We start from the raw sequence: 18,005 nt of genomic DNA, 5'->3' as shown, positions 1-18,005 counted from the left end.
CATCTGTGTGCGATTTCTTTGTTTTACTGGTATTTTCTATTCTGACTGCTTTTAAAAACTTCATGAGAAGTTAAGATACTGTTATAAAAGTGCAAGTGAATTCTGTATTGGGTAGAATGCACATACCTGTCAGATGCTACAGTTACAAATAAAAACATTTAAATGTCTGTTAATTACTGTTCTTTGATCAAGTATCATCTCTTAATACTGTCTTTGATGTCTGCACACGTTTGACAAGCAGGAGTCAAGACAGAAATGACTGCCTCGGTTCAGTAAACATATTTAAATACTTGCCATTCACATGAGTAGTAGTTATGGTATACTAACTGTATGACTAAATGTATGGTATACATCTCAGAGCTAAAAATTAACACCAATAATGAAACAGAACCAAAACAACAATTACATGAGATGAAATTAATCAAATCCCACAGCCTTGTGTTTTGAAAACCATTTAAAATGTTTTTGTTCTGTTCTTTTTTACTGTGCAGTGTGAGCATAGCTCTAACTAAAAAGTCTTCCAAATTCCAAGATGCCTAATCTCGCTGACCAGAGAGAAGGTACGTGAGAGCTGCTGAATGCACACATACTAAGATGTAAATAGAAATTTACTGTAAAGTAGATTCAAATACTTCATCACATACATTACCAGAATAGTCAAAATAAAATCAGCCAAAAGTTTGCCCTCACCTACACAAGTGCCACACTGACTAGAATAAGATTACATTTTAAAAAGGCATATTTTACCCTTAACAAAAGAAAACTGAGATATTCTTGCTAATAAAGCCAATAATATGAAGTTCATTTTTGCCTGACTACATTGTGATTTCAACAGCAAGAAAAGTTCAAATCCAGGAAAAAGTATGTGCTAACATATGCAACGCCGATGTATAATCTTCCTGGCTAGTGAAATTCTGAAGAAGATCTATTAATGCTGTCGACGGACTGTTAGCATGTCCCACAGGATGAACTTTCAGCAAGGCACGAATCTGAACATGCTCAAGAAATCAGTACTTTACAGCAGAAATACAACTGTCATTTAAACCAACTTCTTTTTTTAATGAAGGATTGTTTTAAAAAATGGTAATAGGGAAAACTAGTAGATGCCTACATTGCTTTGGTGTCCTGTTAATCAAGCCTCTATTCCAAATCCATCCTGTTCTACTGATGTTGTAGTCAAGAGACAGCAAAATGAGTTAGGAGGTTCTCTTAATCACGTTTAACTTCAGAACTTCAGAATGAATTCTGATTATCTAACAGGTCACAGAAGTAATGATGGGTAATCGCTATTTTCCCCTGCAGAAACCTCAGCTGTGTAACCACACAATAATCATTACCTTTCTAACACTTATGCAAGACAGTAAAGTTGGTAATGGGAAATTCAGCTGTCATCAAAATGCAGCCAACAATGAGCATTATGATATATTCCCAAAAGGCATACTCCGGCCTTTCAACCAGAGCAAGACTGCATGTCAACAAAGTTTGGGATATTTGCTATAGCAGAATGGAAGAATATTAGTCAAGACAAAATATTAAGCATGTTAAGCACGTAAGCACATACTGCTTAACATCTTGGTTCTCCTACAAACCTAGCAACTATGGATGCTACCTATACACATTTCCTTCCCTATGACGCTGCTTCAGTAACACTAATCATTTGTCCCATCACAGCCTGGTTTAAGATTAATTTACTGAAAAATGAAGGTTCATACACTGCATTTAGCTTAATATATTACATTCATTATGATAAGTTGTCTGCTTTTGCATTTCTGCTTTTTACCATGTCTTCTCTACTAGCATTGGTAAGTATCTGACTGAGCTTGTGACAGATCACATAAGTGTTCAACAGATATATTTCTGCAGAAGATCAGACTGAACCTACGTTCACTAACAAAACAGCAAATTCTCTGAACAGTCATGACAAGTACACTTCTTCAAATACACTGGAAACAGGGAGAGTGCCACAGAGTTTAAAAGGCTGAGATAGGATCAAAATGGAAACATAGCAGAAGGCCAACAGAAGGCCACAGGAAAATAATTATTTGCACCCATGTTCACCATTAAGTAATTTAGGACTGATTCATATTTGGATCCTAATTTATATGGAGCATACTGGTTAATGTACTTCAAGATCAGACTCCACTAGAAGGAGACATAGACTAGATCAACAAAAGAAATAGTAACAATTCACCCACACTGGTTGTGATTCATTTAAAACATCCAAAGGAAATAAAGTATAAAATTGGATCACCAATTGTAAGTTGTCACTAGTTTCTAAAATAGTCTTACTTTTAACCTCAGAAATTTCCTAAAGTTCTTAAGAAGTAAACAAAATTGGTCCTAGTGAAATTGTCTACTTCGATTTGAAACGTATTTCAGCAAAGCTCCACACTAGGAGCTCTTAAAGAAACCCAACTGCTGTATTTTAAGGGGAGAAAAAAATCTTACAGTTAAAGAATTGCTTTAATTATGAGAAATAAGTGATAAAAATAAATGCTTAGTTTACTCAGTGGGATTTTTTTTCCCACATGTTCAAAAAATATAGAAAGGTAGGAGGTCAGTGTAGTAACAAAATTTTCTAATACTTCTAAGTTATTCAGGATAATAAAGACAAAAGCCAATGCCAAATATTTACACCAGATCCACATGGGATACAGCATGATGGTAAATAAACTGTCACACAATATCCAGGTTAGACAATATAGGGGTTCTACATGGAAGAAAGCATTCTAAAATCACTTCTCAAAGACAACAAAGGCCTCCTTAACCTCAGGAAATATAACCCACAGATATAATAAAAGCTTTTATGATAAAAAAATTAAATAGTCTGGCAAAATAAACTGCAAAAAACTCTTCATAGCAATATGATGAAAGCAGAATGATGTATCCAGAAATACAATCTGAGCATTCAAAAACCATGATCCAAAGCTGTGTTTAGAGCAGAAACAGCTTGAGACTAATTTTATAACTTTTAAAAAAATCCACCAAAACCTTCTAAAAGAAAAAACCCAATTATTCCTAAGATTCAAAAAAAGGTCAAGAATGTATCAAGAGGTAAACACTCCACAAGAAAGACTTAAAAGAATGTGTTCTATCATTTGTGAAACAAAATTATCAAATCATTAGATTAAGGGGAACTTTAAAAATCATACAAAATACAGGTTAAGAATCTTATGATAAACACTTAAGTAAGAATCTGGATAAAGTTAGAATATCAACTCTGCAATGACCATCATCAACACATTCAGGAGATACTGCATTCTGTGATTTTTCTGTTTTACAGCAGATTATTACTTAAACAAATTTCGAGGAATTAAACACCATGGTTTTTTTTAATATTCAACCTCCTTTGGGCTCATGAATATAATCCTTGATTACAGATCTACCTTCCCTACTCACACTAAGTGAAGTTTTGCATTTAACGGGCGTTATCACCTTAACTATTTTCCCTTCTCTGCTTAATCAAGGGAAAGAATGCTAGTAAAACTGAAATGCATAAGCACATCTCATTGACAAATCTATGGAAGAAACTAAGCAACAAATTTTACAAAACCATTGTGGGTAGATCATTTCACAGCCTTTCAAACTCACTTTAAGACATAAATTAGCCTTTGGAAAATGTCAGGGGTATAAGCGTAAGATCTGGCACACTTGTAAATTTGGAGGCCTGTTAGTGAGAGTTACGGATTTATCATAAGAGTACTAAATGGCACATTAAAGCCAAATATTTCTCCCCACCATAATACTTTCTTTAGATCTATGATCTAAAGTTTAGTTGCATGGTCAGGAACAATGAAACAAATCAGGACCAATACATTTCATTTCCACAGAGGAAATGCAGAAATGTCACAATTTTTTCTACGAATTTGTTTCCAGGAACAAAATCACTTTGGTTTCATTTTTACTTTTGGTGCTTTTGTTTAGAGAATATAAATAAGAGTCTTGCTGAATACTGACACCATTTCTCAGTTTTTTTCCCAGGAGAGATTTAATTGTGAAGTACCTTCTATTAGCAATAGCAGAAATAGTTCCATTACTGCAGCAGCATAATTGCACAGTTTTTCTTTAAAAAAAACCCTGCAATTTCCTTTAAAACTGTCAGGTACAGAAGCTTAATTTAAAACAAGAAGAAACAACTTTTATTATTCTAGAAGTGGACTCACCTGTACTTCACATTTTGGAGAAGAATTCTGATGTAATGCATTTAAAGCATCATGAGCCTCCTGAAGTTGCCCTTGTAACTGACAAATCTTTTGATCTTTTCTAAGTAACTGATCCTGAAGAGAGGCACACTTTTGCTGCAGTTGAATTTCACTTTTTTTAACAGTTTCAAAACACAAAGTCAATTCGTTATAAAGCTATGAGAGGGGAGAAGAGAAATAACAGGATTAAAAATAAATTCAATGCAGATAGCCATATAAATACAGGAGGAGAGAAAATATAATTTAAGTAACTTGTCCACAAAGTTCGCCCTCTCTTTTTCACGTTTTGACAATTCTTTCAGACTTCTTGTCCTCCTGCTTCGCTCTATACTTTTGAAAATAGTGATTGTAACAATCACTGAAACTTTAAGTTTGAAAGACATTTTTCCAGAAAAACACAACTTACATTAGCATATTATCAGTTTCAGTTGCTTTTTTATGGCATTTACAAATAGAAATGGACACTTAAAAATGAGGATTTATTTTACTTCTTGAACAGTTTATACAAAATACAGAAAATACAAAAGAAAAAAAAATCTCTTATAGAGAATAGGTAAAAAATTGAAACATCTGTCCTGGCAATGAAATTAAAGGACGAAGAATACCAAATACCATCCTTGCCTTTTATAGAATAGTTTGATTTTTCAAAACTAACATTTTTAATATAGCTTGGATAGCAATACAGTGAATCCACTAATGCCTACTGTATTTTGTATTAAGTATAAAATGGTTCTTTAAATAATTATTCTGTGGGACTTTTTTTTACATTAACTATAAAACCCAGAGATGATATTAGAAGTTCTTATCCCTGGCTGTTGCTCAACTGTTCTTGCTGCAACCAGAATATTGTATATATTCTGCAATCACTTTAGAAGGGATTCCATACAAACAAAGAGTTTCTAGAACTACACCTAAGTAATAACTAGCAGTACATGCCGTCTAACTGACAAAGAAAACTTATTTTGCAAGAATAAGGGAACTTAGTAACCACCCCATCCCTCCATTTTTACCTTTCTTTTTCAACATAAACACCTGAAAACTGTTTAAAACAAAATCAGCTTTTTATTAAAAAAATATAAAAACTAGTTTGAAAAATAAACCTGTAGTTGAATAAACAACAGTACAGATTCTGAAGGAAATACATGACTCCACAGCTTTACGACCTAAGCATACATTCTTCTCTCTCTTCATTTCAGTCCTTCATTCCTTTGATTGTCGATTTTTCTCAAAATAAACAATATTCCCTCCGACTATTTATTCTACTATAAAATAATCTGTAGAAGGCATGTACTTCCGCAGCTGACAGTTTTCTTTGGATAATCCATTTCTGCCATTCCATCCAAAAGAAAGTAACTAAATATGAAAATCAGAATTTCCAAATCTATCAATAATGTTTTTAAGTACTAGGAACTGACACAAGTCATTTTACTTGTAAAAACATTATTTTACTCTTTACTTTACTCTTTGTCTTGTCAGCTTTACTTAAATGATATACTTCTTTCTACCTTCCATCTGCTTAAATAGCTTAGAAGTTAAAGCCTCTGAAAAACAATCACAACTTTTAGATTTGGAAACAGTCTACATAACACTTTGTGAGAAATGTGGAAACAATAATCTCCCTTCCTTTCCTTCTTCCTACCACTTTCTACTCCCATGGGCTCTCAAAATCCACTTAGGACAAAATAAATTACTTCTTGCCTACTTCCAAAGCAGATCAGAGATCATGTCTCCCAGGCAAAATTAATTCAAAGTCCAGATAGACTGATATTTCAAATTACTCTGAGTCTTAAAAATTAAACTTTTACATTGAAATTTCTGTGCCTACTGAATGTTATTTATATATTTAAGAAAGCTTACATAATCTCTAGAAATGCAAGTTCAAGATTAGCCAATTTCTTATGGAAATCAGTGAGTATCTCACAGGAAAATAAACAGTACGTTCATTAAAAACATGCATTTTTAGATAATGTCCTTCCAAACAAATGGAACATCAAGACAGAGTTACTTCCAGCTATAACTATATAAGCTCATTAGCTAGATCATACTGGTATGACAATTTGCTGGTTTTATGACTAGCAGCACTTAAGTGGTCGTAATTATAGTATCTGAAAGGTAGCATCCTAGTAAGATGAATGGAGAACATCAAAAATACGATGCTTTTTCTAGCTGGCAGCCATATCCCCTAATGTAGCTAATGGGTATTTTTGGTAGTCAGCATTTGTCAAGACAAGACAAATAGCATGTCTTTTTACTTGCATAAACTTTTCCAACCTTTCCTGCTTTGAAAACAGCAATAACAAAACACATATTTCAAGTATAAAAGTAGCTATGTGGAAAAAACACATTCACACCATTCATCTTTTTACACTGAGGTTTATATATTTTTTTAAACAACAACAATGTACTAGTTTATAGGGCTCAGATTGTTTTTTTTTTAAGGTATTTAACATTAGGAAGTTTCAAAATGAGAATTATCTGTATGAAAAGAAATAGTTTTATCTACTGTCCACAGATAACTAGAACTGCTTCCAAATTCCCATTTGGCTCCCTATCTTCTCATTTATGGCCATGCACTGTTTTGTGGATTAAATATATGCTTAATGTTTATATGGGATTATTTTGGGGTTTTCTGCTCATTTCTGACCCTGTGTTAGAAGAGGCACCACATTTAATCACACTGCAGTAAGCACATTCCAGAACATACAGAATTGCACAACACGGTGAAACAGGTCTATCGTTAATAAAGATACGGAAAGTCACGTGTAGAGAGACAAGACTTAAAATGGAGATCAGAGGACTAGGAAAATCCAAAAGAAAGACAAAAATATTGTAAATTATTTATCTCACAACTAGTAAGCTTCACAGAAAAGAGAAGTGAAAACTTGACCGTACATAAGTGAGTGGTTATACCTTACATGAATGTCAACAAGACATGAGATTTACCCAGGAAATTGTTTAATCCCCAAGAAGAGATATAAAAACATATTTATGTTTACAAGATAGAAAGAAAAAGGAAAATATTTAAAATCATTCTTTATACATTGTATGACATTTGGTAGTTGGGAAAAAAAAAAAGGCAACAGCCAGCAACACAAGACTGTGCTCTGCAAAAACTGTTGCACTGACTGTATTTTGAGAATCTCTTTCTAATGCCTTAGAGCTGTCCTTTCCCTGACAGGCAACACAGACTGTTACAGGTGAAGGTACTTCAAAATAAATAAAAAAAAAGATTAAAAGTATCTGAAATCAGTACACTGTAATAAATTTAGTCTATATGACACAAGAGCATTATTTATCAGCCAGGAAGGAAGAGTAAATTAGCTGAATTACAAGATATAAAGTCTCCCCTATTTCTCAGCTACCTTAACAATTTCCTATATTGATTTAACTGATTTTACCAGACAACACTTTTTGCTAGATCTTTGAAGAGTTACTTAAAACAGAAAACTTCATTAGAACAATAGGTGTCCTTAATGTCATCAAGTAAGTAACCTAAAAATGCCAGACCAAAGCTATGACTTCCAGGAGAACCAAAAGATATGACCCTAAAGCCTTCCCGCACGTGATAAAAAATATTTAACAGCCTGATAATGGTGCGGTAAGGTAAAGTAATGACATACATTAAATATGCGTTATGGCAAAATTAAGTTAGGTCAGACCAAAGAAAGCTGAGGAATTCCAACAAAACCTAGTAAAACTAAATAATTAACCCGTGCTACCTACTGCATTGAATGTTAGCCAGAATCATAGTGCAACTGGAAAAAAACTGCGGAGTGAAACAGTTGACAAATGACCAACACTAACATTATACAAGTGTGTAGGATTTATTTTAAACTAGGTTTAAACTGCTCCTGTGTACTGAATGCCAATTAACAGCTGGGACACATTTTCCAGTTCCAAAATAATTTCCATTTCCATAATCCAAAAGGCATTTAGTTAATGCTCGCATAGACTTTTTTATTATATCAACTAAAGCACAGAAAGTGGGGACATCCGGGAGATTTCCTTCAAAGGTACACTCCTGTGAGGCACTAACACTAAGGTAGATCCATCCATTAAAATGCAACAGTAGCCAACTACATACACTGGGTGTAAAACAAATATTCTCCCACATTAAATGTTTTATCTAAATGCTCACACCCTAAAAAACAGTATATTACAGAGACCTGAGTAAATGAACCCAAACATACAGTAATATTAAACATATAGTAATGACACAAATGGAAAAAAGTTAGTCTAAATTAAGACACGATAAAACTGTAAGGCAAGCTATTACAGCACCATCGCAGAAATCCACATTAGAAGATTATTGCTGCTTATGAGAATTTGAAAAGAACAAGGGCAGAAATCAGCTGGAGAAGCTCTAGGGTGAAACTGAAGAGGCACTCCAAAGAGACTATATACAGCACATTCATGGTGTTTAGTTTTAAAATGGAAAAGCAGAGGTAGAGTGATTTTTTAAGATGAGAGACCATGAAGCTTACTTATGATACAAGAGAAAAATGTCAGACACAAGTGAGAGGTTAATAAGAAAAACAAAAGAAAGTACTGAATGGATGTAAGCAACATCAGACAACGCGCAAGCAAGAGTCACTAGTATAAGCTAAAAGAGAAGACATGCTTTCCTCAACTTTATGGTACTATATGATTGCAAATACCACGGTTGCTTTGAAACCATGTAAAATGGGTAATTTAGCAATATACCTTCTCCAAAATAACAGAAGAGAACATAAAAGAAAAGGACATTTCAGTCTTTTTGATTAGTGTTGTTACTGTAAAAATTCAAACTGATGAGTCTGCCTACTTCAATGAATGCAGTATTTCCTGTTTCCTAACTAATTCCCCACCCCACCCCCCACTAACGTAGCCTTCCAGCATTCATCCATCTAATCAGTTTTGTGCAACTCCTTGTGTTGATACGGCTATCTAATGGTGGGGTTTGTGGATTGCTTTTTTGAATATATAAAAATTTTGACACATTTCTTTCAGAAAGACTGTGTTTATCAGCAACACCTTCTCCGTGAAATGCTACCAAACTCTATTTAGATTTCTTCTCTCTATATAGTGTACTGTCAGAGAACGTTCAGCAAGCTTGTGAAGAACACCAGGCCTAGTTAATGCACAAAAATGTTATTAATTCATACTGCAAACAGTATCATTTAAAATCCTCCACTGTGGGACCAATATGATTATACACAAAATTCAGATATATTTAAATCTTATAATTCTAACTCAGATCAAAATTGGCATTACTCAAAAAAACATTTAAGAATAAGTAAGCTTAATCTTCAGATTTTTCGTCCTTTCTTGATGTACAACTCCTATTGCACTGTCTCACCAGTTTACAAAATTTCTTTCATCTACAGGTCTCATATTGTAAAAAAATACACTATCATTGCCAGAAACATTAAGACAATGGTTTGCAAACGTTAGTGACAGATTTAGAAATATAGATTTTTTACTTTTTTTTTTTTCCCCAAATATTTAAGCATTATGCAGATATCAATCTAGAGCATTACACACAGGAACTATAGCACACTAAGAACATCAGTACAGGGTTTTTCAAGCATGAAAATCATCACCTGTGAGTGCAGAGTTTAGCATCACCCTGAGAGAACCAAAGTCTACCCAGGATTTCTTCAGCTTTAACCTATGGGCACATCTGATGGCAAAATCTACTTGCTATCATGTGACCAACTGTACTGGTGTTTGGTATACAAGAAATAGACTAACCTAATTAACACACTTCCCAACAATAGAAAACAGTATCAAAGCTTGAACTAAAGTGCGCGGTGATCTTTATTAAAGACCTGAACTTCTCGCAGCTTTCACAGACGAAGTGGACTACAAAGATGATGATTCACTTATCACTGATGTGGACTTCAGCATATTTGACTGGACAGTTAGTTTCTCTCAGCTCTTACCATATGTGAAAGAACTTTAGTTTTTCATTCCAATTTTAGGGGGAACCTGCATTGTTACTACCATTTACACATCTATATGGTTTTAGTTTTTATTTTGTGAATTTAATGCTGCTTACATAAAAATAAACACATTTATGTGATTTTTAACTGTACTTAAAAGGTTGGTGCAGTTGCAAAAAAGATTGGAAGTGGTAAAATTCAACCTTAGGATGGCAAAGCCAGTAACTTGACATTCTGATTACAATTTCTCAGGCTTGAAGGAAAGCAAACTATCTCCACACACTGGCACCATGAGAAGGACTAGCAAAGGCAACTGCAGGCACAAAATTAACCGCAACATCTGAAAATATATCTGATGCTATCCTATTTTTATCTACTTTCTGGTGCACTTGATGCAGACTTCTGCAATGCCTCATAATTGAAAATTCTTACTGTGTTTTCTAATTATGCCAAAAATCTAACTATTGAGCAATGCTTTTCTTCATCACAGACATGTACTGTACCACTATCTACAGTATTTCCCATTTATTGTTCCAGGAGCCGCATTCCAGGACACTAATTACAAATTCCTAGTTAATGACAAATAACGGTATTTCCACTTCACTAAAAGGGCCTTCCACTAAGAGATTTTTAATCAGTATGATTAACAAGGAACCTAAAGGCCACATCGGATCAAGGGAAAGTACTACATTATAAAAACAAAGGCTCTAAATTGTAAATTTCAGAAAACTGTGATAAGCTGGCTAAGGAGTTCAGAATCTCTTCTTGTCTTATTATCCCTAGTATTGATTGAAGTCTCTCCACCTTGAAATTGTTGGTGAGGGCAAATCTATTGAGTCTCATTAAATCCAGCACAGGAATGAAGTCCCCGGAGCATTTGGGACCACTAAAACAGATGCTATACATTTTAGAAAAATATTCCCTATCCTTGAGAATGAGAACTACAGCTGCAGTATGAAATAGATATCAATTTGTTTCCATAAATGCTCTAACGTAAAGGAGTTATTGTAGAACACAGCACCCTTAAAATTTGTACTTAAAGAAAAAAAAAAGGTAGCAGTATGACAAGTCAATGCAACTTGATAAAACAGATTACAGATCTTCACACATGTATGCTGCCCACTACAGCTAGACTTGGAAGAGAATTTGTGGTCCTCAATGGATTTACACATAATCCTGTGCAAGTTCATGACCTTGATCTGGTTTATCAGAAATGGTTTTTCTTTTATTCAGTCTATTGTTTCGTACTACACATTAACACCAGCACAAAGTGTGGTTCTTCCTAAATGGTAGACTGTTAAGATGAACTTGGAACATGTGAGCCAACCACATTGCCTGAGCTATAGCATATACTGCCTATCTGACCACTAACGGAGAGGTCATTGATCTTGCTGTAAGGGACAATATATCATAGGAGGTACACACTGATAGGCTCAATGCCATTCGCAGCAGTAGGAAAATATTCCTTTGTGAATATATCTATGGAATAGCTGACACATCCTTATCTAGCTATTGCAGCCCGCATATTATTAATGCATGGAAAACAAACACAACACACATTTGTCTGCAATAGTTTGCCTTTCTCATTCAATGAAAAAATAGGCATTTGTATTATTTTTATAGATGCTGAGTTTTCCAAAGGCCTGCTGTGACTTCAGTAGGACTGTGTACCTTGTGATTTGAAAAATGCATGTTACTTCGAAGCAATTACAGTTGGGTATTTTATACAGTTGTTCTAATCAGAAGTATAGAACAGGATTGTCATGATAAAGGAACTCCTTTTCGCCTCCAAAGTTCTCTCAACTCAATTTGCCACAAACATGATTAGATCTATTCTACTCTGACTTAGGGAACATAACTTTTTTTTTTTACTTTTTTTTTTTTTAATATATACTTTTTTTTAAAACATATTTTTATGAAAAAAAAACAAAAAGAACATTTTTTCCAGGTGCATTAAATATTTTGATATTTTACAAAAAGACAGCTTATCATTTCCACAATAGTATTTTGTCAGAATATTTGAGTTAGCTTTTGCTGGTTTAAGAGGCAAACCTCACTCCATGTTGGAAAAATATTGAATTCAACACCTCTAAACCAGCAAATTTTAGGGTCATCTGTGAGCTGAAGTTTGGCAGCTACCAAACAAAAAGAGCTAATCTTCAAAACCACACTATTGTTGTTCTTGCTGTATGATCAGCTAAGCAGAAGTCTTAAGTCCGGCTAAGGCAGACTAAGAACTGTGAACCAGCTTTCTGCAACAATCCTGAATTTTGAGCCAAGCCCAGTTTAGAAGCAGCTTGACCCTATAAGCTATATAAGTAGACCCATCAATTTTCCATAATACATAAGTAACTTATAACAGCAAAATTACTTTTCATAGGACAGGTTAAACTCTTTCCGAAACTTAAGTAATACCAGCAAAATCACTATTATGCAAGGTAAACTGACCTTTATAAAGAGTTTTGTCATGCTTTAAAACAGCCTCATGAAAACCCAGTTTTATTTTCTTTCATATGTTGTATAACTAGTCTGCAAGAATATTGTCTTATAAACACTGATGAAGAGAGTTCATATTATCTTCACTTGTGCCAATTTTTTTTTTTTTTAGTGACTCAAAGGATCCATTTAACACCTATAAAACCATTGACTGGAGAATGAAACATGAAAGAAATACCACCTCCTGATACCTACATTCTAGGTTGTTTGGTTTTTTTTTTAAATTCTGTAATTTACTTTGTCTTGCCCCAGATAGGTAGAACTCCCCCTGCCTTGTACATGTTCTGAACAACTTTGATGGAAGTCTACGTGTAGCTTTGCTGGGCTACTACTGTAGTGAATAAAAGACTTAATGTCTATTGTCACTGCAATCAATGATAAACTTGTGCAGAGTTAAGTACACAAGAACGTGCTGGGCACTATGTGTTATAAAATGTTAACCAAACACATCTTTAGAAACCCAGTACTGATTCTGGTTTGACTTAGGCCCAGCTTCACAGTTTTATCACAAACTGCATACTCTAAGTAAGATGATAAAGGGAAACACCTAGTTTTTGAAAAAGCACTGACAGTACACCATTTGAGAAAACAGTTCCAAGATTGGTACAAGGTATGTGAAAGTTGTCTATACAACTTCTTCCTTGTCTTCTTCCTTCTCAATGTTTCTAAAAAGGAAGGAAACATATCTTCTGTATTTCTTACAGACTGTAAATACATCCATATAATTTGTTACACTCAAAAGGAGAAGTTCTGAGTAGTGCACATGACAGCTCTTCAGGGTTAGCATTTTTCCTGGCATTCATCAAAAATACAATTCTGTTCTGTAAATGTAAAAATTAGTTAAAAGTTTTTGAATTAGTTATCCATTTTAAAAGCTACTAACGGCAACAATTTTTCCAATAGAGCAGGTTTTTGCATCTTAAACCAGTAAATTTGTTTCAGAGTCATATAAATACATTATTTACAAGTGAAAGGAATTTCTTTTCCTAAATTATCAAAAACAAACAGGAGAATTTAGTAATTGAAACCTCTAGGAGAAGAAGAAAAAGAAAAACATAGATAACAAAAAAATACATAAAGGAATTTATATGCTTGGCAATTCACTCCTATTTTTCTTCAGGTGCAACTAAATCTTAATTTTTAAGGCTCATCAATTCAATGTAAGCAAGGGGCTTATTTTGGTAACAATAAAGATCCAAAGATCTAAAGGATGCAACACTACACAGTGCTTTGATTACTCTGTCCATTGGTATTGTACAGATGGATATTAAAATGAACCCTGTGATCATAAAGCAGAACGACATACTTTTTGATATGATGTTGCTTCAGCTGTGTGAGCATCTTCTTGGTCTTTCAGTACTTTTTGTGTATCAGTATTGAGAGCCTGAAGCTGCTTTATCAGCTCAGCCTGCTGTGCTGTATGTTTAATGTTTTGTCTGTAAAGATTCTGCATCTCCTGTAACTCCTTCCTGTGCAAAACAAGCAATAAAGAGAAATTAAGAAAAAGAACAACAATGACCTCCATTAAACAATCGTGTTCAAATAATTTTATTGTAGATAATGAGCTTCCTATTTTCATTTATTTTTCTGTCAATTGCCTTATAAACACCAGAAGTTACGTATAAAATGTTTATCACATACTTTTGTGAAATATCTACAAAACAGTTAAGTTTCAAAAAGGAATGCCTTTCAATTTCCCTCTAATGCTCTAACTGCTCTAAAATAAATGGATTTTCACTACTGCACCAACACTTTCTAATCAATATTCAGTTAACTCTTTAGCAGTAAGTGTCAAAACGTAAAATACTTAAAACGCATGGACTGTAAAATAACTTTAATCTTTTTTTTTTTAACTAGAACCACCAGAAAAAAGATACAAGTTTTTCTTAACTTGCAAAGTATGTGTAATGCAAATCTCTTCTCTGAAGTGCATCTACTCCCTAGACACACAAAGTATGTCTCCTGATAAATTACTTTTTGTCTGCAGGTACAGCATACTGCAACAACCATAAGCAAAGTAAGTAAACTTCAGTGTGTATTATATAACAATAAAAGCTCTATAACCACAATAATAGGAAACATATTTTAACATAACCATAGGATAGATCTAGTATAATCAGTCTGCTTGAGAATTTTACTGTACTGCTGATAGATCTTATAAATTAAGGCAGAAACAAAGAATCAGTAACTCTTATTATAAACAATGATTAAAAACTTGGAATATTTTCTGTAACACATGTTAATAGTTCAGATGACTCCATTAATCCCTTTTTTAATATTTTCTACTTAATTCCCTGTTTAATTCGCAAGCACATTTCACACTAGTATTACATACAGATACTGAAATATAACTTCATCACTCCAACTAATTTTCTTCCTTACTTCCTCAAAGAATTTTCTTGGTAACCTCCAACACATATGTGACTTCTCTGTGCCTAGAATTATCATTAACAAGAGTTATCATTACATTTTTATGATACTGGTGGAGATGTCCAGTCAAAGATTACCATACAAAGGTAAGCAGCAATACCAACTTTGTTGTGTCTTCCTGAGAAATCGCAGAATGACAAAGAAAGCATTTTAAGGGAACTTACCAAAAAACATTTCTTAAGACCTGTGCCACAACTTAATATGCAGATTATTCACTACCAGTTCAACATCTGAATAATTACATAAAAATTGAAATTACATATGCCACAATAGCACAGTCAGACAAAAATGTTGTTAAAAAAGCACTGTTTAAAAAAGCCTGTTCACAGGCCAATATGTGAGAACACTTAAGGACATGCTTACTTAACAGTATTTAAGTCCTACGGTTCTCAGTGAGGTGTAAAGTAGCTCCTCAAAATTAATAATGGTAGAGGTACATTAAGGACTCTTTATGTAACAAAACCAAAGTACACCTGCGGTATGTACTTCATATGTACTAACTTAATTCTCCTCACAAGCACAGCAGCAGAAATAAGGACACAGTGATATATTAGCACTTTCCGACACCCTGTACAACAGGCTTCCAAACAAGCACTTGTTTAATTTCCCTGACTCTGAGTATATACTAGAAAATGACACATCTTGGCACTGCAGTTACAACATAGACTGTATTAATTTTGCACAGGTTCTCCAATCAGATCTTCATTTTGTTGTGAAAGGGAAAAACATGGGATAACGTTGAATCCTCAAATACTGTTGGATATGTTGGTAGTATCTGTTGCCAAGACCACTCTGCTCTATTGCTGCTCTTAAATTTGTATGCAAACATCAATTCAGTTATCTGTGTCTGTCACCTGAGAATGCACAGTATTGTATGTTCTCTAATGGTCTGCCCACAAAGTGTATTAAGGTCAATGGGAATCTTTTTTGTTGACTTTATCAGGCTTTGAGTCATACCCTAAAGGGGAGGGAATGGAGGGGGGGGCGGGGAAGCTGAACCTTGCAGCCACCCAAGAATTGCAACACAGTCAGAACATGTTAACTTGTGTGCTAATGTTAAATTCAAGGACTTTTAAATGTAAGGAAACTCACAGTTCCATTACGCCACATTTTAAAAATCGAACTTTATTTCTTCATGCACATATCCTAACTTGCTTTATTTTTATTTCTTGAGTAAAAAGTTATACAAGCCAAAATAGTTGCAATCTGAAAAATTCTTGAGTCACAGAAATACACAACCACTGTATTTAACTTGCAGTTGTGTGTTACAGCTGCTTTTATCCTCATTAGTGAATGAAGTACTATTTTCACATTGTAAATCCACAAGGGGAACCTTCTTTTATTTCATTTTTATACAGGAAGGAGGAGATGATGCCAAATCTTACCAGGAGTTATTCAGCACCAGTGGTGCAATACAAATAAATTCACAGAATGAAGCACCTTTGATAACAGAAAGGCCAACTTGGTGAGGGGAGCTGTAAACTAGGAATGGCAGGCAACAGAGATGTTGACCAAGCAACAACTGAGGGAACTGTGGCCTGGGCTGGCAAGCAAAGGGCACAGGTTGGTGTGGACAGGAAAGACCTTGTGATGAACAATACAAGGCTCAGGGAGGACCACCTCAAGCGTATGCACATAAATAAGGGAGTGCTAACAGGACATCTGTACGGTAGAGGTTCTTAAGAGTCTTCCTGGGAAATAAGCACAGCTGGGTGCCCATCTGAAGTTGCTGTTCAAATGCACGCAGCACGTCCCCATTGAGGATGACAGGAGGAATTACAGATCTGTCTGCAGTTGCAGGGCTCATTGGGTTCAAGGAGACAAGGTGGGATAACTCACATGACTGCAGTGCTGCCATGCATGGATACAGGCTCTTTAGGAAGGACAGGCTGGGATGGCAAGAAGTTGCCCTTTAAGTGAAAGAGTATCATAGAATCATAGAATAGTTTGGGTTGGAAGGAACCTGTAAAGGTCATCTAATCCAACCCCCCTGCCGTGGGCAGGGACATCTTCAACTAGATCAGGTTGCTCAGAGCCCCGTCCAGCCTGACCTTGAATGTTTCCAGGGATGGGGCATCCACCACCTCTCTGGGCAACCTGTGCCAGTGCTTCACCACCCTCACAGTAAAGAATTTCTTCCTTATATCTAGTCTAAATCTTGCCCCCTTTAGTTTAAAGCCATTCCCCCTTGTCCTGTCGCAACAGGCCCTGCTAAAAAGTTTGCCGCCATCTTTTTTATAAGCCCCCTTTAAGTACTGATAGGCTGCAAGAAGGTCTCCCTGAAGCCTTCTCTTCTCTAGGCTGAACAATCCCAACTCGCTCAGCCTTTCTTCATAGGATAAGTGTTCCATCCCCCTGATCATCTTCGTGGCCCTCTTCTGGACCTGCTCCAACAGGTCCGTGTCTTTCTTATGCTGAGGGCTCGAGAGCTGGACACAGTACTCCAGGAGGGGTCTCACCAGAGCAGAGTAGAAGGGCAGAATCCCATCCCTCGACCCGCTGGCCACGCTTCTTTGGATGCAGCCCAGGATACTGTTGGCCTTCTGGGCTGCGAGCACATATTGCCGGCTCATGTCCAGCTTTTCATTCACCAGTACCCCCAAGTCCTTCTCCACAGGGCTGCTCTCAATCCCTTCATCCCCCAGCCTGTACTGATACCGGGGGTTGCCCCAACCCAGGTGCAGGACCCTGCACTTGGCCTTGTTAAACCTCATGAGGTTCACACGGGCCCACTTCTTGAGCTTGTCCAGGTCCCTCTGGATGGCATCCCATCCCTCTGGTGTGTCGACCACACCACTCAGCTTGGTGTCATCTGCAAACTTGCTGAGGGTGCACTCGATCCCACTGTCTATGTCACTGATGAAGATATTAAACAGTACCGGTCCCAATACGGACCCCTGCGGGACACCATTCGTCACCAAATGTGTAATGTGTAGTGTAAATGGATGGAGCT

The 18,005-nt window shown here is 35.5% G+C and overlaps 1 protein-coding gene across 1 annotated transcript in view; it reads right to left on the bottom strand.

The window, feature by feature from the left end:
- The window catches only part of CNTLN (centlein, centrosomal protein), a 340,217-nt gene that overhangs the window by 124,751 nt on the left and 197,461 nt on the right, over positions 1 to 18,005 (bottom strand). The window contains exons 8-9 of the mRNA XM_009328161.1: positions 13,929 to 14,091; positions 4,164 to 4,358 (exon numbers count right to left, since the gene is read on the bottom strand). Of these exons, the coding sequence (XP_009326436.1) occupies positions 4,164 to 4,358; positions 13,929 to 14,091 (358 nt within the window). The remainder of the gene's footprint in view (positions 1 to 4,163; positions 4,359 to 13,928; positions 14,092 to 18,005) is intronic.

This window comes from Pygoscelis adeliae, unplaced genomic scaffold (genome assembly GCF_000699105.1).
Source record: "Pygoscelis adeliae isolate BGI_AS28 unplaced genomic scaffold, ASM69910v1 Scaffold45, whole genome shotgun sequence".
NCBI classification, from domain to species: domain Eukaryota; kingdom Metazoa; phylum Chordata; class Aves; order Sphenisciformes; family Spheniscidae; genus Pygoscelis; species Pygoscelis adeliae.
This window is presented reverse-complemented; position numbering and strand designations above follow the sequence as displayed.